At 46.8% G+C, this 26656-nt stretch overlaps 1 protein-coding gene across 1 annotated transcript; it reads right to left on the bottom strand.

Annotated features, from left to right (window-relative positions):
• Positions 1 to 5418: 5418 nt before the first annotated feature.
• On the bottom strand, positions 5419 to 17888 carry Slc2a3 (solute carrier family 2 member 3). The gene is made up of 10 exons (XM_038319673.1): positions 17755 to 17888; positions 15488 to 15580; positions 14933 to 15093; positions 12575 to 12815; positions 12088 to 12250; positions 11463 to 11650; positions 10103 to 10207; positions 9743 to 9844; positions 8742 to 8945; positions 5419 to 7753 (listed from the first exon to the last, which is right to left on the bottom strand). Exons 1-10 carry the CDS (start codon positions 17767 to 17769, stop codon positions 7547 to 7549), a joined length of 1479 nt encoding a protein of 492 aa, XP_038175601.1. The 5' UTR covers positions 17770 to 17888; the 3' UTR covers positions 5419 to 7546.
• Between the last annotated feature and the right edge of the window lie 8768 nt (positions 17889 to 26656).

Here is a 26656-nt window from a genome sequence, read left to right as displayed (position 1 = left end):
CTGCTTAGATTTTTGGCTATCTTCTTCCTGCTGGGGGGTCTGGATTTATCTAGGTCTTTCAATGTCATCAAATAAATTAAATAAGCACATTATCATTATTAAAAATAATCTTTAAAAAAAAAAGATTTATTTATTTATTATGTATTCAACATTCTGCTTCCATGTATGCCCACATGCCAGAGGAGGGTGCCAGATCTCATTACTTATGGTTGTGAGCCACCATGTGGTTGCTGGGAACTGAACTCAGGACCTCTGGAAGAGCAGCCAGTGCTCTTAACTACTGAGAAATCTCTCCAGCCCCCATATTAAAAATAATCTTAAGAAGCTGGGCATGGCAGTACACTCCAAATGTTTAGGAGGCAGAGGCAGGCAGGGCTCTGTGAGACTTAAGCCATCGTCATCTACACAGCTAGCTCCAGGCCAGCCATATCTTAAAACAAAACAAAATGAACAATAACAAAATATGTTCACTAAATACCAAATCAACTTCAAGGAGAAAAGTAACGTAGTTTCACAACGTTGCTCTGGCTGGTCCTGGAAGAAGCAGAGGCCAGAGAAATGCAACATCATAGCAAAGAACTTCCAAAAAAAAAAAAAAAAGTGAAAAATTCATCCTAGAGCCAGAATTTTTTTTTTACTTTCCCCACATGGACATAAGTGTTTCTCTGCGAAATAGCCCTGGCTGTCTTGGAACTCACTTTATGGACCAGGCTAGCCTCAAAAGCCTCGAACTCAGAGATCCACGTGCCTCTGCCTCCCAAGTGCTGGGATTAAAGGCAGGTGCCACCATCGCCCAGTGAGCCAGAATATTTTTGTGAGGCACTTTTATGGTTTGTTTGTTGTGTGCATATGTGTACACATGCATGTGTGGTTAGGTAAAAGGTCAACCCTGGCGTTCCTCAGTCACTCTCTGTGGTGACTGCAAGCCCTAGGGACCTGGTATCGCTTGAGCACCGAGGGACCCAACTCAAGCCCTCACTGCAGCCTTCTACAAACTGGCTTAGCTTTAATTTCAAAATCAGAATTCTAGACCTGAGGGAAAACCAGGAAACAATGGTGCCCAAGAACTCCAGGAAAGTATAGAGACAACCTGCACCGTGAGAGACAGGCCTGGAATCTCTGGAGTTAAGAGAATATAGAGACGACCCGACCGGGCCCGGAATCTCTGGAGTTAGGAGCATAGAGACGACCGGCATCATGGCAGACAGACCTGGAATCTCTGGAGTTCGGAGAGTATAGAGACGACTGGCACCGTGAGAGACCAGGCCTGGAATCTCTGGAGTTAGGGGTGATGTAGTTAAGGTAAGCAGTGTTACCTTTGGCAGTGCTGGTCATTCGGGTTTTGACATTGCTGGACCCGAAGTCCCTGAAGCTCGCACGATGTTCACACCCTTACTTTGTTCTGACAAAGTACATGTTCCCCTCAGTCTGCTCAGAGCAGATGAAAAAGTAGAAAGTCGTTGTGCTGGTCCAGTGTTTAGTGTGAACAAGATGCTTCCAGGCCCTGGCTGCAATAGGGTCAACTTTTCGTCCTCGGATTGTGGGGCCCAGAACAGGTTGGCCACACTGCTATCACGTTACTGGCTGGCAGTACTGGGTTGCAGGAAAAGCCATAAGCTGACACCACCCAGGGAGGGCCAATATCTAAAGGGAATTACCTGACATTTCAACCAGTACATAAGATTAGATAAGATCACCAGATGTCCCTGAGCTCTATTCCCCTTTTGCTAAGATACCCCTAGACCAATGTCAGTCAATCAGGGTCCTGAACCCCGGAAATCACCTCACCCCCAAAACCTCTACTATGAAAAAAACCCTACCCGGCCTGGGCTGGACACTCTCTGCTCTTAACCATTCTTGACATACAGGGTTCAGTCACCGTGGTGGTCTTTTCAGGGGTGAGGGGATCCCTGTGATCTGGCATTCATTACACAGATGTTTCCTTGTAGATGTTGTGAGCCTGGGCTACCTAGTAAATTTGAGGCTTGTTGTTCTAATTTCAACACAGTGGCTGGAGCCTTAATCTCCTGATATCTGAGCCAGCAACGGCAACTCAGCCGTTACGGGCCTGCTTCTCTAGCGGCACCGGCTCAGGCGGCAGCCTGAGAATCCCGCTCCTGCAGGCATCCGCCCTGTAGCTGCCGCTAAAGGTATGGTAGCTTTAACTAAATGTCTATAATTCTAACTGTGAATAAGATTGGAGAGTCAGAGGTTGGAGTGAAAACCTGCGAACTCAAAGAGGCTGAGTAGCAACTAGGTAACCCTCACCAAACCACAAAACCCACCCGACTACTCCTGAGTCTCTACCCATCCCAGATGCCCTCTGATGCTCTGTGGTTACTTTCTGTCAACTAGTTGCTAAAGCTGCCTCCTGACCCAAGGTTGATTTTATTTAATTAATGTGAATGCAAACTGAGGGTTCACAGTGTAATCAAATATCCCCCAACAGAGGCCAGCATGAACTACATGAGAATGTGTCAAATATTAAAAACTTAAAATGTATTTGTATTGTAAGACTTTAAGACAATTCTGAAGCCATTTCTGACAATTCTGAATCCTCTCAGCCTCTGTGCCATAGTGCTTCCCCTCCTCCCCTGGGAACCAAGTACCTAACAGCTACACATGCACGTGCTCAGTTCCTGAACAATTACCCATATACATATGTTTTGATTCAGTCCCCTGGGAAACGGGGTCAAAATGACCTCTTACCTCATCTGATCTGGCAACAGCTCTCCAGCCAATTATTGGTAATAGCCCTTTCAAATAAGCCAATCACAACCCACCTTGCTTCTATGGCCTTCTCCTTTAAAAGTAGCCTGTACCAGCTAGTCGGGGTCTCTTGGCTTCCCGAATGCTGAGGGACCCTGTCGTGACAGAATTAATAAAATCCTCATGCTTTTGCATCGGCTGTGGTGTGAGAGGTGGTCTCTGGGGGCGACTCCTCCTGGGTGTTTGGATGCTAGAGTCCAACAGTATGGTGTGTATATGTAGTATGTGAGGGGTTGGTGGTATGTATTTGTCTTGGTGTGGGTTGGAGCGTGTCTGGAGTGTATACGTTGGTGTGAGGCATGGCTTCCTGTGCAACCCAGGAGCTCCAGACACTCTTGCCTTGATCTCCTGAGCATTGCCACAGCTACCAGAGTTCTTCCAAATATATGTTATTTTTAAAGCTGCCCCATCCATTACTAGGAGGAAGGTATTTTTGTTTTCAAGACAGAATCTCTCTATGTAGCCCTAGCTCTTCTGGAACTATGTAGACCTGGCTGGTCTCGACATCCGCCTGAGTGCTGGGATTAAAGGCATGCACCATAATACCCAGCTGTCAAAATATTATTTTATCTAATTTTTACTTCTATGAATGTCTAGTTTATGAATTCTAAAGTTGTTTTTGACTTTTTTGTTTGTTTTTTTGAAACAGGGTTTCTCTGTAGCTTTGGAGCTTGTCCTGGAACTAGCTCTTGTAGACCAGGCTAACCTTGAACTCATAGAGCCACCACCACCCCACTTTTGGATTGAAGTTAATTGGTAGACATTAGGTGTCTTTAATGGAAAACAACATTGTCAATGACTTCTTCAAAAAAAAATCATTTTACCACAATATTGTTCCTCTTTTTTTTTTCTTTTTTTTTTCTTCTTTCTTCGAGAGGGTTTTTCTGTAGATCAGGCTGGCCTCAAACAGAGTTCACTGGCCTCTGCCTCCTGAGTGCTGGGATTAAAGGTATGCACCACCACTGCCCAACTAGGTATTGTTCTTGATTTGTGCTGTATTTTGGAAATGATTTTTCTTGTCCTAAGTTTGGTACCCACTATGGTGATGCTGAGGTCGCAGAATAGTAAGAGGTATTGTTCCTTCTTCCCTCCCTTCCCCCCTCCTCTCTCCTTTTCTTCTGTTTTTGAGGCAGGGTTATCACTGTGAAGTCAAAACGGCCTGGAAGCTGCTATATTTCCAGACTAGTCTCAAATTCGCCCCAATCCTCCTGATCCAACCCTTTTTGGTAGCAGCAGTCTATAATTACAGCTACTCTGGAAGCTGAGGCAGGATCAAAGTTCAAGGCCAGCCTGGGCAATTTAGTGAGACCTGTATCAAAATAAAAAGTAAAGAGTCTGGCAGTGGTGGAGTGCGCCTTTAATCCTAGCACACACAGGAGGCAGAGGCAGGTGATCGGAGTTCAAGGCCAGCCTGTTCTACAGAGTTCCAAGATAGGTTCCAAAAACTACACAGAGAAACCCTGTCTCAAAAAAACAAAACAAAAACAAAAAAAGTAAGAGAGGACGGGAGTTCAATTCCTTCCTATCACCCTCAAAAAAAAAAAAAGGAAAAGAAAAAAAACTAACTACATATGAAATATCACCACCCTCTGGATTCATGTTCTAATAAAGACCTGACAGGAGTGTGGGATGGTGGTACATGCCTGTAATCTTTACACATGGGAAGCAGGGGTAGAAGGATAAGGAATTCAAGATCATCTCAGTTACTTACCAAATTCCAGGCCGGGCTGGGCTGCAGAAGACCCTGTCTTAAGCAGGTTTTGAGAATCATGATTCATTGGTCCTCGGTCGTGGAGTGATGAGTAACTGGAAGGGTTAAACAGTGGAGTACCTGCAGGAAGGCTCTATTCATGCTCAGGAATTGCAAGGAAGCAAAGAGGAAAACCGGGGCTAGACAGTGAGCAACTAGCACCATCCTCTCATCCAGAGAACCACTCAAAGCTAAGTGTGCCAGGTTCGAGGCCAGCTTAGTCTACATAGTGAATTCCAGTCCAGTAGCATCTCCTCAAACAAACAAAAACCGTCTGTGCAGTGGTAAATTCCTTTAATCCCTACACCAAGGGCAGGCGCAGCTACTCAGAGAAACCCAATCAAATATCTGTAGTCCCGTCAGCACTGACATGAAGCTGTGGAATGGGAACAGGTACATTAGGTGTGCTTGCTATGACCAGGGACTGGAAATAAATGGCAAATCAAAGGGAAAGGCAGCAATTCTGCTCTGGTCGGGAGTGCAATCCACCACAGGCTGACTGGGAACTAGCTGCCTATGGCTCTTGGGGAAGAGTGAGGTCACACTGACCTCTGTAAAGGCATGGGGTGAACTCCAGAAAAGGAAACACTGTGAGCAAAGTTGGGGAGAGTCAAGAACAACACAGAATGGCCTCTTCAGTAACCCGCGTGGGAAGCAGTGCTATCCTTCCCCGTGGTCTGTGTTGGGAGGGTTCACCCCGGCTCTGCCTCAGGAGAGCAGGTATCACAGGTACATACTGCCACAACCCGCTATGTGCAGTGGTGGATGAACCTAGGATGCTGTGCACACAGGACACTCTCCCCACTATGTTCCCAGCCCCACAGCCAGGACTTAAAGAGATTGCTCGAAGCCCAGGAAAAATGAACACATGGGAAAAAAATAAGCTTGTTGACATGGTATACATTCAGAATCTTTATTTCCAAACAAAAACTACAGTAACATTAATAGAAAGTATATATGGAAATATTTACAAGCTGGCCATTGACAAATGGAAAGATTCCACCCAGTGTTACTGCCAACTCACGGAGGCGCAGAAGAGGGAAGGCTGAGGAGCCACCTTTCCCCAGCAAGGGCCCTCTTCGTAGCTTTGTTGAGTTTTTAATCCCAAGTCTCAATGACCACAGGGAGTCATGAACATGTACTGAAACTGAGTACTGAAAATACTGTTGTTATATGTAAGGGTTTGCCTAAAGGGTCTGGAATGTGTGAGCACCAAGAGGGACAGAGGGGTCCAGTGACTGATGGAGAAGCGGGGAGGACCATCAGGGCCTCTCCATTTGTGAGCCAAGTAGAGATCAAGGGGATGGCTCTGGAGGGGGCTCTGTGACCCACGGCAGGCCAGGCGGGAATCTTGACATTCCTCCCAACACACTACAGTGCATGTTTCCTAGCTCCTTTAAAGAAAGTCTCCCTCTCCACATACCTGGGTCTTCAGGAGCCCCGACCTCACACTTTCCCTAGTCCCATCACCCCTCCCAGCTGGAGGGAGGCTGAGCCTGCCACCCCCAACCTCAAGGAATCAGGCCTCTCCATCAAGAACGGGGAGGCAGAGGAGTGCAATCTAACCCTGGGAGTACAATCTAATCCTGGTGCGAACTCCACCTGGCAAAGGCCCCGCAGCTCAAGTACACAAGGGATGAGCTTGAATAGATTCTAGCAAAAAGAAAATGACAGGAACAGGGGAGACAGGGACCTCACAGCCAGGGCAAAGTGACAGTGCACATACATTCATATCCTCAAGCATGGGCCACACTGCACAATTCCACTGCTCCCACAGTGTCTAGCAGAGTAGGGCCCCTCGGGCACTTAGCACAGTATCACAGGAACACGGTGATATGGGAGCCTGAGAATGTACCAGACATAGACGAGCATGCCATGACCGCAGAGCAACACGGTACTCAAACAAGATAACTGATAATCATTCAGGAAAAACCCTCTCCCAGAGCTGAGGTAACAAAGTTCAAATTTGCTATGAATCCCTTTAAACCAAAATAAAACAAAAATCAACACATAAAATCTCTTAAGGAACAACACTGAACTAAGAAATGCCTATCAAGAACTACTGCATTACATTTCTCTCATTTGTATGGCTCTCTCACCAGTTGGGTGGTGGGGGTGACCGGAGGAAAATGACACCGTGAGTTCATCAGGACAGGAAGGAAGTGTCTGGCCCAGGCGAAGGAGAGAAGCCTCCTACAAGCCTCCTCCCTTCTCTGGACTCCATGCAAAATCAAAGGCCACCAACACCACTAACTACAAAGCCCACCTTTGTAAGAAGCAGAGATTTCAAGTAACACAACATAAAAACTCTAATCTTAAAAGGCTCACAGGAAGCCTTTTCCTACAGGCACTCACTCTTCTGAGAGAACTTCGAAGAGACTTTGTATAGGATGGAGGCAGCTCGCGCCCACTAGTAATGTCTGCTCTCCAATCAGGTTGCGCCTTCACCCTCCAGCACCAAACCTTTGTTCCTCTAGTACCTCTTTAAACACCTCCCTCCAACCTAATTTTCTTACTCTTTCATTATTTGGTAAAATTATACTTAAAAAAATAAATATTTATGCAATAAAACCTGAAGATAAAATAAATAAAACTCAAGTTACTTAGCTGTGTGGAGCTGTGTCAAGTGAGGAGGGCTTGAATCCCCATGGCCCCCAACACTGGGAGTGAAAATCTCTTTGTTTCCCTGCAAGCTGAGGTTGGGGGAGGCAGGGCTGCACCCCATTCCTACTCCCTAGGTGAGGGGATCCTAGAACCTAAGGGAACTGCAGCCACTCCTTCCTGACATGAAGGTAGGTTCACTTGATCTCTCCAGATTATAAGAGAAATATCCAAGAAAATGTAACAGTTAACAAAGCCATTGATGATCCGACTAACCCCAGCCGTGGGTGCAGCTGAGTGTTGGTGAGTGTGTGGGCTGAGAAAGAATCACATAGCAGCGTTCAGAAGCAGTCCTGGTTCATCCTGATGAGGTCTCCCTGCTTTCGGGGAGGTTGCTGCACTGGAGGGAGGTGAAGGAGGCCCGCCTCAGGCATTGTCAGGGCTCTCCTTGACGGGCTGCACGCTGTTCATCTCCATAGCAGAGGTTTTCCCAACCTGTGCCTGCCCCTCGAAGGCCCGGGTAATGTCCTCGAAAGTCCTGCCTTTGGTCTCAGGGACTTTGAAGAAGGTGAAGATTAAGAAGAGCACAAGGAAAACAGCGAAGATGATAAAAACATAGGATCCCAAGGCGGCCTAGGAGACAGCGGAGGAAGGTTGGTCATTGGCAGCTGACTGGCTCATTTCTAGCCAGCCTTAAGCTACAAGGCTTCCATATTGAATGAATTGGCACGATTACTTCCCTTAATATGGCACTGTTTCTCTGTAATTCTTTGTATCATTTTTAAAAACATTTATTTCATATACAGTGTTCTGCCTGCATGTATGCTTACAGGCCAGAACGGGGAACCAGCTCTCATTACGAATGGTTGTGATCCACCATGTGCTCGCTGGGAATTGAACTCAGGACCTCTGAAAGAACAGTCAGTGCTCTCTCTTAACCTGAGCCATCTCTCCAGCCCTGTATCATTCTTTTTTATAGTCACTCACTCAAACTAGATGCTTCCAAACACCTTCTGAGGAGGATTTTGTTTTGCTTCTGATTTATTACATAAAGCATTTTCTATTCCCACAGGTCTTTCTAGAAACCTGGATTTTAAAACTTATAGTCAAATGTCTAAGATAAAAATCTTCAGAAGGGCCAGACATGGTGGCACACTTTATTTTTACTAATTATTATTTTATGTATATGGGTGTTTTGCCCGTATGTATGTCTGTGCACCACTGTGTGCCAGGCTTTATAGGCAGTTATGAGCTACCTTATGGGTGCTGGGAATAACAGAGACTGGGTCCTCTGGAAGAGCAGCCAGTGAGACATCTCTCCAGGCCCAACACAAACCTTTAATCCCAGCACTCAGGAGGCAGAAACAAGCAGATCTCGAGAGTTCAAGGCCAGCCTGGTCTACAGAGTGATATCCAGGCCAGCCATAGCCTTCCAAGTGCTGGGATTGCCAGTACCAACCAGGCCTGGCTCGTCCTTGCCTCTCCAGTTTCCTTGCAGGAAGTCTGGTTTAAAGCTCTCGACAGGCAATCTGCCTCAGAGCGTCAACTACTAAGGTGCATTCTAAGTGTGTTGGCTTGAGTAGACTGGTTTGTGATAATGTTTGATTTTAAATTTACTTACCGCAGCCGACGGGAAGAACATCCCAACCAAGAAGTTGGAGGTCCAGTTAGAACAGCCAGCCACGGCCATGGCAGCTGGGCGGGGGCCCTGGCTAAAGAGTTCAGCCACAATAAACCAGGGAATGGGGCCCGGTCCAATTTCAAAGAAGGCCACATAGACCAAGATAGCCACAATGCAGACAAAGCTCATGGCGTTATACTCATCCTGTAAGAGAAGGAAGCACAGCAAAGTCTGGTTAAAAAAAAAAAAAAAAAAGAAAGACAGCACGGCGTAGGTTCCATTTTTGGATCTGTTGTATAAAGCTGACAGTCACTCTGCTTGGGAGTCAGAAACCCTACTGCTGCTGAATGCAAGCTCACTCATCTCACCCATTTTGTACCAAGACCAGTTCAAAATCCGTAAAATGGAACTACAAGATGACTTTTGCAATTTTTTTCATTTTTACTTTTTGTTTTTTCTAAACACTGTTTCTCTGTGTAGCCCTGGCTGTCCTGGAACTTGATCTGCAGACCACGCTGGCCTTGAATTTAGAGACCACCTGCCTCTGGGCCGGATTAATGGCAGGTACCACCACACCTTGTGGAGGGCCTCCTGCCTTTGCCAACACTGGGATTACAGGTGTGCACTGCTGCCGATGTCTGGCCTTCAAGCTGACCTGCGAGATGGATCGGCGGGCACAAGTGCTCGCCACCAAGCCTGAGGACCTGACTCCCGTACCCTAGACACGCACGATAGAAAGTAATTGGAGGACTAGGAATTCATGGCCATCCCTGGCCATTAAAGACCTCTCCTAAACATTAGACAAGCGCACTTTAAAAGCCCTATCACATGCACACAAGGACAGAGACACTCGTTTCCCAATCTCTGAAGATGCATCTTTAATAAAACTCAAAACTTGACTTCTACCGATGACCTGGAAGGCCAGCACCTCAGCCGCTGCCACAGAGAGTCAACCACAGCCTCTGTAACCTCATCTCTTCGACCCTTCAAAGAGCACTCACCTTTAGTAACATGGAAGTAGTCATGAGGATGGAGCAGATAGCCATGCCTCCCAGGCCTATCATGTGCAGGGTTCGCCTCCCAGCCCGCTCAACCAGGAACACCTGGAAGACAAGGAATTTGTGATTTCACAAATACACTGTGCCTCACCCCCATATTTCCAGGTACCTAAAAGTGCTTTAAGTAAATGTGGGTCACTGAAAGGTAGGCAGTCTCTGTGTTGGAACATTAGTAGGAAGAATTCTTGTTTCACCCATCCTTCTTTGTTATTTTAAATCTTTATTCATTTTACATACCAACCACAGCCCCACCTCCCCTGCTCCCCCACCCCTCTGTTCCCAGTCCCTCCCATCCCAACTTACAGACACTATAGTGAAGATGGTATTAACCACACCCGCTCCAATTGTAGCATAGATTGGCTCCTGGACACCTGCATCCTTGAAGATTCCTGTTGAGTAATAGAACACCTAGAAGAAGACAAAACCTGCATCACCGATTGCACCCCAGGAATACTGGGGTCCTGCACCTCTATCTCCCAGTTATCCAGCCCAGCTACTGTTTTCTCCTAGTGCCTACTTCCCCTACTTTCTTTTATTCTTTTCTTTCTTTTTTTTTTTTTTTTTTTTTTTTGTGGGGAGTGGGGTGTGCGACATCTTCCTCTGTAGCCTCTGCCTCTCCAGGGCTGGGGTCACAGGAATGAGTCACCATGCCCACCCAGTTTATGTCTACTTCGCTAAATTTTAAAGATGTAAGTCCTAGTTCCTCTTTTGTCTCAATTCCTAGTCCCCCTGCTTCAGCCTCTCTAGGGATAACATGTAGATGTGATGTGTGCCACCACACTCACCTTTGCCTTTACGTCACTTCTGTTATTAAGCAGGGCATAATGGCACACACCTTTAGCCCCAGCCTGAACTCAAGAAGCTGAGGCAGGAGAATCTCTGAGTTCTCGCCAGACTGAAACAGTGACAACTAAGTCTCAAAAAGCAGCAAAAAAATAAAAAAAAATTTAAAAAAAAAATACTATAAAATAACAGCAACAAAACCTGAAGGCTGGCGTCACAGCTCAGCAACAGAACACTTACACGACAGGTCCTGAGTTTAATCCCTAACTCTGTAAGGTGAGAAACAAAACGAGGGATACATTGCTTGCCCAAAAATAGGTTGGTGGAGTAATTTCTACGCCTACTGTAGACTGGATTCCCTTTTCTGTTGCTTTTCCTTTTTGAGACAAGGCCTTTCTGTGTAGCCCTGGCTGTCCTGGAACTCACTCTATAGACCAGGCTGACCTTGAACTCAAGAGATCTGCCTGCCTCTGTCTCCATAGTGCTGGTGGTGGGTACATGCTAACACCGCCCAGCTAGCTTTACTTGTTAACAACTAAATCCAGGCCACTTTCAAAACACTCTTGGCAAGGTAAACTCAGGAAATCCCCACCCTGAACTTGGGGTTAGAGTATTCCCAGATAAAATCTGCTCTTGAGGAAACGGGGAGCCATCCTTGTGCAATGATGAATGTCCTCAAATGGGACAACGGACATCTCGAGGACTGAGCAATCCAACGTTTGTGATATTTCGGGACTGGTGTGAGGTGGCTGACCTCAAACTCTGGGGCATTAATGACAGTCCTGTTCCAGCTTTTCCAGACACATGCCAAACTGCCAACAAGATGAGGGCATGTCAGGAACTATTGCTGGGCCCCTTTGGCGTCATGGCAGACACTCACGGCATTGATCCCAGAGAGCTGCTGAGACAGCTGGAGAACGACGGAGATGAGGAGCGGCTGGCGGTAACTGGGCGCCCTGAAGAGCTCCAGGACGGTGACCTGCTTCTCCTGTGCCATTCTGGCACTCTCGTCCTTCATCTCCTGGATCTCCTGGGCCACATCCTGGGTGCCCCACAGGTGCTGAAGGACTGGGAGAAAGAGGCAAAAAGAATAAAGAGACTGTGTCCCCGCCACCCCTTGTTTCCTGTCAGTCAGCAGGCAAGGAAAAGCATAGATGGATAGATGCGCCTACAGCATCCACCTCTGCTTGTCTTCCCACTTCGTTCTTGGTTTCTGACTGTCATCAGAATGCTTTCTGTGCACACGGAGAAGCAGGAAAGGAAGGTGACAAAAACATCCAAAGCACTGGCTGCTCTTCCCGAGGACCTGGGTTTAATTCCTAGCACCCACACTGCGGCTCACAACTGTCTATAACTCCAGTTCCAGGACTGGATGCCCTTACACAAGAAAAACACCAGTGCATATAAAAATAAATAATTATTAGACAAACAAACAAAACTATCCAATGCCCTCGCCCTGAAGCACTCACAAAGCCAGATTCCCAAGGTGATGCCTAAGTACTCACTCTCCTTTGCTTGCTCTTCCTCCTTTTTGTTAATGAGCAAGAATCTCGGGCTTTCGGGGCAAAACGGGAGGGCTGCACTTTGTAGGATAGCGGGAATGACGGTCAAGCCCAGCAGCCCAGGCCACAGCTCCTCAGAGCCCAGGATGAAGTCCAAACCAAAGATCTAGAAACCAGACAAAGAGATTACTGAACCCCAACCATACTTCCCAGGCCACAGATTCACTATTTAAAAAAAAAAAAAAAAAAAAAAAAAAAAAAACATCCTTTTTTTTTTTTTTTTTTTTTTACCATACATAGAAAAAAATAGTTTCTTTCCCTTTCTGGGCCCTGCCAGCACCATTAGCTACTGTACGAACTATAGTAATAGCATTTGAAACACATACATATAAAAACATAACTGAATACATGCCAGACCCTGAGGGCCTCACCCACATCATTCACAGAGCACAGAGTCAACCTGCATTAAACATGTAAAGCTGCAAGGTACCTGAGCCACCAGGATCCCGACAACAATGCCCAGCTGGTTTAGGGTGCCAAAGGCACCCCGCAGGGCGGTGGGAGACACCTCTCCAATGTACATAGGCACAAAGCCTGTGCACAGTCCACAGAAGACGCCGATAACCAGGCGGCCCAGGATCAGCATCTCCACTGACTCGGCTATCTTGGAGAAGCCCATGAGGCAGCCACCAGCGATGGCAAGTATGTTGACTATAAGCATTGAATTGCGCCTGTGAGGTAAACCAAAGACAAAGTATAATTAGTCAGCAAAGAGCTCCAGTGTCCTCTCCCCATGGCTTTGCTCCTCTGTAGGTACAAATAAATCTCTTTGCCTTTGTTGCTGTGGGCTTGTATATTTGAGGGAACCGTGTCACCACTGAGCTATACCCCATGGTTCCTTTCTTTCATTTCTTCCTTTTTTTAAGAATAAAGTTTAGGGGTTGGAGAGATGGCTCAGAGGTTAAGAGCATTGACTGCTCTTCCAGAGAGCCTGAGTTCAATTCCCAGCAAACACATGGAGGCTCAGAACCACCTGTAATGAGATCTGGTGCCCTCTTCTGGCAGGCAGGCAATCATGCAGACAGAACACTGTATGTGCAGTAAATAAATAAATCTTATTACTGTGTGTGTGTGTGTGTGTGTGTGTGTGTGTGTGTGTGTATGTGTGCAGGTGCCAGTATGCCACAGCACACCTTATGGAAGGAATCGGTTCTCTCTTTCCACCTGTATGTGGATGCCACGGACTGAACTCAGGCCATCAGGCTTCTTGGCAAAAGCTGAGCCACCATGCTGGTCCTTTTTATTACATTCATCATAGAATTGATATTGCAATGATGGCAGGATATGTAGGACAATTTTTTTTATTTCACTGAAAAGAACACTCTCAGAATGTAGCTGGTCTTAGCTCTCTGTATCAAGCAGTTAAGGGCTAGACTAAATAGTACTACTGATCACTGACAGGGTACATTTAACACAAAAAGCTTTGTGTTAAATGATGGCCAAGCCGCTGGGATAGCTACAAGCACAGGAAGGCCCCTACAGCTGAGAGGCCTGGGACTCTGGCTTTGAGACAGGGTCTCACTATGCAGCCCTGGATAAATGGAGCCTAACCTGCTTCGGCCCTTCTAGCACAGCAGTGCTCAGTGAGCCTGGGATCCATGACCCAAATAGGCAAGTAAATGGCAAAGGGGGCTGGGAAGAATGCTAACACATGGTTCCTGTCTCCAGAGGCCCACTTAATTGGCCCAAGTGTGACACAGCCCTGGGATTCCTAAAAGCTCCCTTAAGAGGACCCGAAATGCGCAGCCAAGGTACACAAACACCAGTAAGAGTTTTAAAAAAGATTACTCTCCTCTTCCTCTACTTGATGTGGTTCTTGGGATAATGGAAAAAAACCACAGTGGTTATCAATCAGGAGACCCCATTAAAAACCAAAATAAGCCGGGCGGTGGTGGCACACTAATCCCAGCACTCGGGAGGCTGAGGCAAGTTCCAGGCCAGCCTGGTCTACAGAGCGAGTTCCAGGACAGGCTCCAAGGTTACACAGAGAAACCCTGTCTCAAAAAACCAAACCAAACAAGCAATAACAACAACAACAACAAAAAAATAACGCTGGGTGGTGGTGCACACCTTCAACCAGCACTTGGCAGGCAGAGGCAGGTGATCTCTGTGAGTTTGAGGCCACCAAGTTCCAGGACAGCCAAGACTATACACACAGAGAAACCCTGTCCCCCCCCCAAAAAAATCCCCCCAAACCCACAACTAAACATCATCCAACAACAGATGGCTTTGCTAATTATCTTAAATTCAATTTGCATATCTAGAATAGCTAAAATTTAAATCTAAAGACAATTTTTTTGTGTATGTGTGTGACAAGATGTATGTCATAGGGAATATGTGCTTTGTGGAGGTCAGAGGTCAACTCATGTTGACCATGAGACCAGCTCCTGGGCTGGCCTCAACCCATGGTCCCACCTAAGCCTCATGAGTGCTGGGCCTATGTATCTAGTTTATTAATGGTTTCTTTTGTACTCAATTCTTAAAAGTATAATCCTCTTAAGATATTTTATTATTTTATTCAATTTTCTCTTGTGTGTGTGGGGACCAGTTATTTAGCCATTTCCACAAATCAAGGATTAGAAAAAAATACTAATTTTATAAAATATCAAGACTTCCATGCTCACATAGCTGGAGCTTCACAGGCAGCGGCCCTGAGGGCAGCCCTGTTCCAGGCCAGGGGGTGGGGCTTCCTGGAGCATGAATGCAACATCTCCCTGCTCCAAGACTCTCCGCTTATCTTCAGTCTAAACAGTACAGGCCTAATTCTTGCCCAGTGTCTGATCAGTACCTGCCAAAGCGGTTGACAAAGAGTCCAACAGAAAAAGAGCCAATCATGCCACCAACGGAGAAGATGGCCACACACAGGGACCAGAGGGTGGTCAGCAGCACCTCACTTGGTAGGTCTTCTGACCTCTCTTCCAAAGTGTAGTTGAGAAAGTCCTTTATGATCTGCAGGAGAAAATGCACAGTGGGAGGACAGACCGTTACATCTGCATGAGAATAGGAGACAAATCCCGGGCGACTTCCTCCCTCAGAGGAGCAGAGGCACCTAAGTGCTTTGCAACAGACAATTCTGGAGCAGTGCCCTAAACACCCAGTAGGTGGCAGCACAAATGTTCAACGGTGCACCCACCCAGTCACAGCTTCCCACGGTTTTAGCAATCCCCAAGGAATAATATAGGAAACGGGTGGATCACGACTCAGTGAGAGGGCAAGCGGCCAGAGCACGAGAAGCAAGCAGAGGAGCAAATGGCATGGCTCAGGCTTCTTCCACAGTGTTTGCCCTCCCCCATCACAGCCAGGCATCTTAAATTCACAATCCTAAAGAACACTTGACACTCACTGTCTCAGGAGCATTGATGACTCCAGTGTTGTAGCCAAACTGGAAAGAGCCAATTGTGGCGACAGTAATGGCGAACACCAGAGATGGGGTCACCTGTTCGGAAGACAAGGCGAGAATCCTTACAAATGCTGATGAATGATATTCTTCCCCTTTCCCAGAATGTCTGGCTGATGGCTATCTTGAGGCAATCCTCCTGCCTCAGGTTTCAGAATGCTAGGATTTCAGGCACATTTGGGGAGACCTTTAGAGGAATTTGAGTCAGTTCTTTTGGGCTAGTCCTCATAGCAAGTACCAGGCCAGCCAGGGCAACCCAGTGAGACCCTGTCTCAAAAAGAGAGGAGGAGGGTGTGGGGGAGGGAGGGAGAGAGAGAGAGAGAGAGAGAGAGAGAGAGAGAGAGAGAGAGAGAGAGAAGAAAGAGAAGAAACCATTGCAACCTTGGTAGTGCACACCTGTAATTCCAAGGCCACAGGATCATGAGTTCAAAGGCAGCCTGGAGTACATATAGTGAAACATTGGTTGTCTCAAAAGATTCAACAAACAAGCAAACATGCATCAGAGAGGCAAGCATGGAGCTCAAATCCATAATCCCAGCAATTGGGGAGGCCTCTGAGGCAGGAGGATAGCCACGAGTTCATGGTCAGCCTAGGCTACAGTGAGACCTTGACTTAAGGTAACAAACCCCAAACTCCCCACAGTATAGAAGGTAGAGCAGAAGGCAGTTTTAAAATCCCCAAGAACTGACCGTTCTGCAGAGGCCAGAGCAGCAGGTAGCAACAGCTTGGCCCCTGGGATGCTTACATCAACAACAAAACACCCCAGAACAAACCAAGAGTACAAATTCCTGCGCTTTCTCTCCCCTCCACACCCCAATACCCCACCTTATGCTCAGCTCACATCCCCACACCTCCTTGCGATATTTGAGACATGTTTCCAAGCTAATATCAAATTCAACTCCTCAGTCCTCCTGCTTCAGTCTCTCAAGTGTGAGCTTGTAGTTGTGATTTTAAATTCTACATATCTGAAAACCATGCTTTTCCTTCTGTACCTGGCCTATTTCACATCCATCCATCTCGTTTCCATACAGACATGACTTTATTTTTCTTTTTTTTTCCTTTTGTGGCAGGTTTATTCTCTGGGACTCATGCTGTAGACTAGACCAGGCTGGCCTCGAACTCAAGAGATCCACTGGGTTCTGCCCCTCAGTACATCACTACTCCACAGTGTGTCACCAGTATTATTATTATTATTAGTCATTCCTCCTCTGATGGGCATCTAGGGCCGGGCTGCTCTTACTTATCTTTAGCCTGTGTAACCTACCAGCAACATCCTGGGGCCCTCTTGAGAGTCTTCCTGTTCGCTAAATATGGTACTATTTTTCCCCACCCAGCTGGGCTGAGCGAACGCTCATTCTGAACACATTAGGAGCCATTTTTTAGCAGAGTGGAATCAGGCACCTTGCTGGGCATCACTCAGTGGGCAGCGGCAACTCAAAACTAGAGCCTGAGGCCAACCTCTTTGCCCACCACAGCCACTTCAACTGTCTCTTAAGTTCCTCTTCTCTAAGGTCATTCCTTAGAGCGTCAGGCTGGGAGCTTATACCATCGAGTTGACCTTCCGGCAGCCGCCCAGCCTCCGTGGTAAGTGCTGTCCCTCCCAGGTTTTCCGTAAAGTCCTATAGTAAAAGCCTCTTTCCCGTCTCCTCTTCTAGCCCGCTTTTTTTTTCACGGCCACCTAATTTACTTTATTTCCAAATAAATTATCTTCGTGAAAAGGTCTTTCCCTGACAAATACTACTTCCTTCACCCACAGTAACAGATACATCACACACAGGCAACCACAGAAGGGCAACTGGACTTCTCTCTACACAGTATTCGGGGATAGCTGGATGATGAGCAAGCCTAAGCCGACCCCAGGTCCTCCCAAGGTCTAATGCTTTCCCAAGCCTCCCCGGGAGCTCCGAGACCCACTCATCATCGCCACGGCCAAGCCCCTACCCCCTTCGCTATCATCACAGCTACATTTAACACAGCCGGGAAGCAAACGGCTTCTTTGGTGACTTTCACATGATTGGAAGGATCCTCATCAGGTAGGAGACGCACAGAACGGTAACGGGAACACTAGCAGAGAATGCTGGGGCTGATAACGAAAAGGCCTTCCTCCAGATGGCTCGGTGACTTAGGAGAAACCGGAGCATGGCAATCGATCGGCACCAAGACCTGCCTTTGCGAGGACCCCAAACAAACGAGAAAAAATAACCATTTCTTACCTTCGCTGTCCCCATGGTCCTACTCTACCTCTCAAGCCTTAAGGACGATCTATAGGTAGGTTCCAGAGGCACCGTTCCCAGCCAGTGTCCTCGGCAGCAAGTTCTCTCTTGCTCAGCGGCACTCAGAGGGCTTCAGGACCATCACAGCTAGATGGCCCAGCCTACCTATTTATAATCTCTGCAAGGGGTGGAGCCTTTTCATGCTCGCGCCCCCCGCCCCCACCCCCAGGCTTTAACCTCTGACCCGAGAAATTGGTGACCTCTATTATCTGATTTTCACAGCTCCTCCCTCACCCCCCTCGCCTTCGCGAGCAATCAATTCTCCCCCCCCCCCCACACACACCTCTTCTGGCTTTTTACCACGTCCCCCTGTGGTTTTTTTTTTTTTTTAAGCCCATCCAAATTCCTTCCCCTTTTCAAGAGCCGACAACCTTTTTGTTTCACAGAACAAAATACCAAAAAGTTTGGAGGGCGGGCAAATTTGAAGGCGCTGGGAATGGAATCAGTCTGGAGAGAGGAAAGCTCTCAGCTGAAAGTCATCCAAGGAGGGAAGAAAGAATCCGAGACCCTCTGCGGCTGTCAGGGGCGTTTTCATTCTAGGCTGGGTGTGCAAGGGAAAGGAGAGCCTGCCGCGGGAAAACTGGTAAGAATCTGTCCAATTGTGAAGTCTACATGGATGTCTTGGAGACTGACCAAAGCTTCTAGGCTTTGCTGCAGGAAGGAGATCAAACGAGGTACACAGCCCCATTTCCCCACCACAGTACACACTACCCCACCCCTCGGGAATTCTGCCACCGTCACCTGTTCTGAGGTTTACAACATCTAGAAACACAGCAAATACCAAATTCAACTTAACAGATATTTGCTGAGTACAATCTGAGTCTTTAGTGAACGAGAGAGAGGTGGGGAGGGAAGGGATGGAGGTGTGGCTCAGTGGTAGAGCTCTTGCCTAGGCCCTAGATCATAACAACAGTCAGTCAATAGACAAGGGCAACATTCTCACATAAGAAACGTTTGCTAAAATCCTGTTAGCTGGGGCTTGGGCATTTCTTGAAAGACAAGTGTGGAAAAAAAAAATTATTTGATTACCACACTGTGCAAGAAAACTAAAAAAAAAATGGCTAGGAGAAATTAGAGCCCAGGGAGGACAATGACGACCGGCAGGAGGCAGGAGGGATTTCAGGTGAGCTTGTGACCGACACGTGGTGTGACAGGGGCTCTGGGCTCTGACTTGCTGAAGAAGCAACTCCCTTCCCTGCAGGAGACGGTGGGGGAGGGTGGCTGTACGCACAGAGGAAAGAAAAGCATCTTTACAAAGTAGCTTTGCTTTGTGGCCCAAAATCCAGACTGAACGGCTGAACTCAAGCAAACCTGGTCATTTTCTCCTTAAAGGAGGGTCCTTCCCAAATCCGATCAGTATCTGAGAAAACTGAGGTTGAGTGGAACGTGCCGTCCAAGAAAACCTTCCCCGAGCTTGCATCCCCTCCTCCCTCCATTTTCCTTTCTAAGAAGCACTGAGTCGGAAGCCCCATTAATTACCACAGCTACTGAATTTAGCAACCAAAGGAAAAACAATGCCCAAAGGCCAGTGCCAGCCAGTAGAAATAGAATCCAAGCCACTTGTGCAACACGACATTTTCTTTAGACCTAGTGAGGGTTTTCAAGATGGTGCAGCAGGTAAAGACTCTTGCAACCAAGTCTGCAGACCTGAGTTCAATCCCCAGGACCCACATGGTGCCAGGAGAGAACCCACTCCACAAAGCTGTCCTCTTTTTTCTTTGTGGTTTTTTGAGAAAGGGTTTCTCTGTGTAGCCCCGGCTATCCTGGAATTCACTTTATAGACCAGGCTGGCCTCGAATTCACAGAGAATTGCTGCCACTACTGCCAGACTTGTTATTGAAATTTTTCTTTTTCTTTCTTTTTTTTTTCTTTTTTTGTTTTTAGTTTTTAGTTTTTCAAGACAGGGTTTCTCTGTAGCTTGTAGACCAGGCTGGCCTTGAACTCACAGAATGCTGGGTTTAAAGGTATGTGCCACCACTGCCCAGTTTAAATATTTTTTTTTTTTTTTTTGGTTTTTCGAGACAGGGTTTCTCTGTAGCTTTGAAGCCTATCCTGGAACTAGCTCTTGTAGACCAGGCTGGTCTCGAACTCACAGAGATCCGCCTGCCTCTGCCTCCCGAGTGCTGGGATTAAAAGCGTGTGCCACCACCGCCCGGCTCCAGTTTAAATTTTTAATATCATTAAAATTAACCATTCAGGGCAGCACAGTGGCATGCCTACAGTCTCACCTCTTAGAAGAGAATCCTAAGTTTCAGGCCAGTCTAAGCTCCTTGCCTGTCTCATAAAAATGAACAAACTAACAATTCAGTTCTCCAAGGCCAGTGGGGTTCTTTATCATCAGAGAACACATGAGGTTCATGGCCGGCCTTGCAGCTTGTAATAAGACCATGATGTCTTTCTGTCTGTCTGTCTCCTTCTCCTTCTCATTTCTACTTATTATGCATCATAATATCTCTCCACTCTTGCCAAGGGCACAAAACTCTGGACCCCAGCCCACCACCCACCACACTGTGGCTCTGGAGTCTAAATTTGTTTGTGTGTGTTTTTCTGTTCTCTTCCTGAAAGCACAGGAATGCCCCCACAAGGGTGGACTGCAGCCAGGCTGCTCCCTGTCAGGCAGAACACTCTCTCCCAGACTCTGGTCCTTCCTGGCCTACACTGACTGGGGGAAATAAATGAATTGTGAAAATCCAGGATTGTGCCCATTCTCAACTGGCGTAACATTAACAGAGAAAGAGTCTGCTGAGGGCTAATTCTTAGGTGTTTGACACCGGTAACAGAATATTGTTTTCTTAGTTAGGAAATAAGTAGCGTTGGCTGGGAATGGTGCGGCAGAGGGAGGAAGATCTCTGAGTTCGTGGCTAGCCTGGTCTACATAGAGAGAGTTCCAATCTATGTAGAGACAGACCCTGTCTCAAAAAAAAATAAAGCTTCGGTTTGTGGCTGAGGATCCAGACTGATGGATTATGCTGAAGCAAACCTGGCCTTTCTCCAGGACAGCCCAGGCTACAGAGAGAAACGCTTGGCTTGAAATAAATAAAAACAAACAAGAAAGAAAGAAGCGGTGTAGCAGCGTGAAAGGGAGGCAGACCCGGACCTGTTTTCTTTGGCAAAATTCAGTACAAGACTACTTGCATTTTATTTTTGCCTCTCTCTCCCTCTCCCTTTCTCTTTTTTAATTGGCCTGGTACTGGCTCACAGCCATCTGTAATTCTAGTCCCAGGGGATCTGATGCCTTCTGAATTTCCAGAAACTGCACACACGTGGTACACAGACATACATGTAGGCAAGACACCCACAATGCACTTAAAAAAATAAAGATTAAACCTTTTTCTTTCTTAAAGGGACTGCAGAGAGTGGAAACGGGCTAGTGATTTGGGAGAGACGGGTGTCCCCAAGCTGGAGATGATTTCTGAGAAAGGCCAACTGCTGGTGGTGACAGAGAGGGGTCTACTTGCAGCAATGCGTGCATTTGAAAGAGTATAGCTGGAATTCAGCTGAAACCTAAGAATCTAAAATGTGCTGAACAAATTGAGACAAATGTGTCTAAACCAGCAGCTGCAAAGATGCTCAAGTCTCAAAAGTTTGTGCTACCGTGGCCTGAACCACAGTCCAAGTCAGAAAATCCTCATCTTGAGCAACAGATAAGAGCCGGAGCCATGACCAGGTTTGTGGGGTTCTCGGTACACTGTGGGAAAGGACGCTGCCCGTTGCCTGGGGGTTTTGGTGCACTATGGGAGTGGATGCCAAGAGACTGAAAAGTCCAAGGCTCTGGAAGGGTGACCAACCCTGAGGGAGGGAGTAGGCAACCGAGGGCCTCCAGGTTGAGATACAATTTCAACCCCTAGCTGTCCCAAGTCCTTGGATGGCTAGTGAGATCTCTGTGAGCCCTTCTGTCTTTCCTAGATCTGAAAGAGGAGGAAGTGGCAGGGTTCCTTTTAAAATGTACCCAGTTGGGAGCAAAGAGCAAAGTCGCTGTGCTTAATGGAAAGGGAACAATGGGAACAATAGCCAGGGATATCAGTTCCTAATGCAAACACCTGCAGAATGTAAACCTCAGCTTGGCCTCCTGCTGGTTTGTGTTGAGGTTCACTAGTGTGAAAACTAAGCAGAAAGACAAAGGGTCCTACAAAAGAGCACTCAGGCTTCAACCACAGCCCAGTGCAGGCCTGGGGAAACACGAGCCAGGACTGAACCAAAGACTGCCCAGATTCCAGTTTGCCTGGTACCATTCCTCACAGACGGCAACGTGCATGGCTTTGATTTATCTGATTTTAATCTTTCTCTACCAGGTGAGGTGTCCCCATAACTCACTTTGAGTCTGAAAACACTGTTTAAAATAAAAAGCAGCAGCAGCAGCCCTGGGGTGAAGAAAGGAAAAAATCTGAGAAATGCTGCTCTCCCTGTTTACACTGTGTGGAAACCATTCATTACTGCCGCCGGAGCTGAAGACAGATTCCAGCCGCAGGTTCTCATCGCTGCTGCAGATCTTCCTGTCCCCAAATCGTCAGGGACGAGTTCCAATGCCGTGCTAACCCTCAGTTAAAATTCAAATCACACCAATCTACTCAGACATCTTCAGCGATTACTCACTAAAGCCTAGGTTCAAAGCGCCTTTGCCGAGAGTAAAACATTCCAGCAGCCTTATATGCAAAACTAAAATACACAAGTTAATTTTATTTATTCCATCTGATTTGTCCCAAATACTCTCGATTTCACTTTACCCTCTTTTTCTCTTTGCAGTGCTGGAGATTAAACCTGGAGCTCCATGTATCCTAGGAAATGCAGGACCAGTCTCAACCTTCAAAATGCTTATATTAATCTACTTTCCTAATTTTGTATCAGGCCTCCAGAATCCGGTGTGCATTTTACATTCACAGTGCACCTCAGCTGGAACAGTTAATTTTCAGACATCAACATGAAATGTTTCTTTTTTCTTTTTTCCCCCAATGCTGGGTATGAACGTAGGGCCTCGCACATCCATGCTAGTCAAGTACTCTACCACTCAGCTATATTCCCAGCCTGAGAAGCCCTTTAAAAATGATAACTGTAGGGTTGGAGAGATGGCTCAGCAGCTAAGAACACTGGCTGCTCTTCCAGAGGACCCAGGTTCTATTCCCAGCACCCACATGCAGCTCACAACTGTCTGTAACTCCAGTTATAGGGAATCCAACACCCGCACACAGACATACATGTTGGCAAAAATACCAATGCACATAAAATATAAATAAATAAATGGAAAGAAAAGGATAGCTGTAGGACATGCCAGGTAACGGCACTTGTCTTGAACCCAGTGACCCGAGTTTGATCACCTGAACAACAACTTCTGAAAGTTGTCCACACACACACACACACACACACACACACACACACAAATAAACCACACACTTTGGCATAAATGTGCCACCCATAGACAAATAAACAAGTGTGAATGTAATGTGCATTTCTGTAAGTTCGAGGCCAGCCTGGTGTACAGAGCCAGTTCCAGGACAGCCAGGACTACACAGAGAAACCTTGTCTCAAAAAACAAAAATCAAACTATCTAAATAAATAAATGAGTAAATGAACTTAAGAAGTCAACCAGTTGGACTGGGATTGAAAAAGCATGGGATAAAACCGGACTCCCAGAACATGGCAGACAATGAGGGCTGCTGAGAAGCCAAGGACAATGGCACTGGGTTTTGATGCTACTGCATGTACTGGCTTTGGAGGGGACTAGCCTGTGTGGATGCTCACCTTCCTAGACCTGGATGGAGGGGGGAAGACCGTGGACTTCCCACAGGGCAGGGAACCCTTACTGCTCTTCGGGCTGGAGAGGGAGGGGGAAGGGAGTGGGGGGGGGGAAAGGGTGGAAAATGGGAGGCGGGGAGGAGGCGGAAATTTTTAATTAAAAAAAAAAGTCAACCAGTTGCTCTCGCCTTAGTTCAAAAATTCAGTAACCGTGTCAGATATTGGGCCAGCACTTTATTGGTGTGTATGTGTGTGTGTGTGTCGTGCCCCAGCACACACATCATTTGGGGGTCAGAGGACAACTTTTGGGAGTCTGTTCTTTCTTCCACCACGGAACCCCAGGAATTGAACTCGGCTACCGGGCTTGGCAGTAAGCGCCTTCATTCTCTGAGCCATCTCACAAGCCCTGAAATCTCTTTCCCAAGTCGGGCGTAAGCTTTCAGTCCTAGCACTTGGGAGAATGAGGCGGGAGTCAAGAATTCCAGGTCAGGTTGGGTTATAGCTCAAGTATCTTCTTATAACAACAGAGAATGGGCTGGTACTGTTAAATAGTGTTTTCATCTCTGTGCCCCATTTTAAAATCCAAATCGCAGTCCAGGCCTGCAGGATGATGCAAAGGACAAAGTACTTAATACAGACTCCTAATGATGACCTGAGTTCCATCCCCAGAATCCTGAAAACACGACATCCGGCAGGCTCTGCTCTAAGAGTCCTGTTGCTCTTGCGGGAGACTGCAGCTCCATCCCCAGAACACAAATCAGGTGGCTCACAACTGCCTATAACTACAGCTCCAGGGTATTTAAAACCTTCTGGCTTCTGCAAACACCTATGCACACACAGACACAGGTATATACATAAATAAAATTAAGTCTAAAAATAAAAAGCCAAATGCAGTGGTCCACATCTTCAACCCTGGCACTTCTCAGGTCAGACAAGGTGGAGAGAGGGAGAACCGGCTGGAAGCTCAAGAGACAGCGAGGCCCCAAGTGTGTAGAGCAGCAAAAACACAGGAGACCCTGCCTCGGCCTCTGACCTCCATATGCACACAAACCTCACACGTGCAATAATAATAAATTAAAGCCGGACAAAAGCAAGCCTCAGCCAAGTGTGGTGGCTCACTGGATCACCAGGAGCTTGGGCTACAGCCAAGTGTGGTGGCTCGCTGGATCACCAGGAGCTTGGGCTACAGCGGACAAAACCAAGAAGAAACATGAACAAGGAAGGAAAGAAAGGCCGAAGCCTGGGCCATCCTCACTAACCACGATCGTGTCCAAAGATCCCTGTTGGCTTGCCGACTACAGGGATTGAGAACGGAAGTGGAAGCAGTTTTAGGGTGTTTTGTAGTAAAGTCTTTAAATTATTTTGTTGTTTTTGTTTTTGAGACAGGGTCTCACTATATAACCCTGGCTGTCCTGAAATTTACTATGTAGACCCGGCTGGCCTTGAACTCACAGAGATCCACCTTCCTCTGCCTCCTGAGTGCTGGGATTAAAAGCGTGCACCACTATGACCAGCTTGGTCATTTCATTTTATAATAGTAATATCTGTCACTCATAGGCATTAAAACACTGTGTGGGGAGGGAAGGTCACTGATTAGGAGCACTCACCTGCTGCTCTTTTAGAGGACCAAAGTTCGGTTTCCAGCACCCAGAGGAACCTAAGCTCTGACTTTCTTTGTGCCACTCTCTACGTCAAATGTTCTGATAATGTAGCGTTTATCAAAACCCACAGCAATTACTCACCTCCCTCAACTGTGAGCAAGTTCTCTTTGGGAAGAGATTTACTCTGGATCCACAAAGATTAATGACATTCTTTGGAACATCAAATTTCTTTCTTTTTATTTATTTATTTTTACTTTTATGAACATTAGTGCTTTGCCTGCATGTATGTCTGTGTGAGGGTGTCGGGTCCCCTGGAACTGGAATGAGCTGCTGTGTGGGTGCTGGGAACAGAATCTGGGTCCTTGGAAGACTAACGGGTGCTCTTAACTGCTGAGCCACTCTCCAGCCCCAGAAGACTGAATTTCTAAATAAACTGTAACCTAACTATATAATATGACCATAGAAAGGATACACTAATATTCAGTCAATGATTTACTGAAGTCTCAAAAATGTTCTTCCCAGGCTTAAGGGTTATAGCCAAATTGCAACTTCTGCTAAAGGAGGAGTCCTTTGATAAGTCAAACATTTTAGGGATACAGGATATGAGAAACACATGAGAATGAATACATGAAAGCCGGAAGAGAGTGTTGGATGCCCCGGAAATTGAGCTACACATAGCTGTGAGTGCTGGGAATAGAACCCTGGACCTCTCGAAGAGCAGCCAGTGCTCTTAACCACTGAGTCATCTCTCCTGTCCCTTACGAGCACTCCACGCCTGAAGCTTTATTGATTTTTCCTTATGTGATTCAATCCTGGAGATTAGACCTATGGTCTAGCTGGCAAGTGCTCTGCTTCTAAGCCGTGATTCTCCGAATGCTGGGATTCGGGGCAGGAACTCTTCCAGCTTTAACCTCTACTCTTTATAATTTAGCTTGCTGTAGGTTGTTGTTGTTGTTTGTGCTTTGGGTTTTTTTGTTGTTGTTGTTTGTTTGTTTTTTGATTTTTTTTTTTTTTTGAGACAGGGTTTCTTTGTATAGCCCCAGCTGTCCTGGAACTCACTATGTAGACCAGGCTTTCCTCGAACTCACAGAGCCTCTAACACCTCCAAGTGTTGGGATTAAAGGTGTGTGCCACCATCACCAGGTTGCTTTGGGTTTGTGTTCTGTTTTGATATTTAATAGTAATAATGAGAAAACTAAGCACTGGTAAGATGGTCAAGGTGCTTGCCACCAAGCCTGATGACCTGAGTTCCCTTCCCAGGACCAATATGGTTGTGGTGGTTTGAATGTAGTTGGTCCCCATTAACTTATAAGTGGCACTATTAGGAGGCGTGGCTTTGTTGGAAGAACTGTGGAAGTGGAGGCTGCTCACTCATTTCCCAGGTGCTCAGACCTGAATTGCCACACAGAAACTATATTAATTACAGCTGGGCAGTGGTGGCGCACGCCTTTAATCCCAGCACTCGGAAGGCAGAGGCAGGTGGATCTCTGTGAGTTCGAGGCCAACCTGGT

This window comes from Arvicola amphibius, chromosome 2 (assembly GCF_903992535.2).
Source record: "Arvicola amphibius chromosome 2, mArvAmp1.2, whole genome shotgun sequence".
NCBI classification, from domain to species: domain Eukaryota; kingdom Metazoa; phylum Chordata; class Mammalia; order Rodentia; family Cricetidae; genus Arvicola; species Arvicola amphibius.
This window is presented reverse-complemented; position numbering and strand designations above follow the sequence as displayed.

Excerpts from the sequence above, each read along its gene's own strand:
- Slc2a3 (XM_038319673.1), bottom strand. Across the intron at positions 9,845-10,102 it reads CCATCTTCACTATAGTGTCT|GTGTTCCTGGTTGAGCGGGC; the intron begins GTAAGTTGGGAT and ends CTTGTCTTCCAG. Across the intron at positions 8,946-9,742 it reads CTACTTCCATGTTACTAAAG|GATGAGTATAACGCCATGAG; the intron begins GTGAGTGCTCTT and ends CTTCTCTTACAG.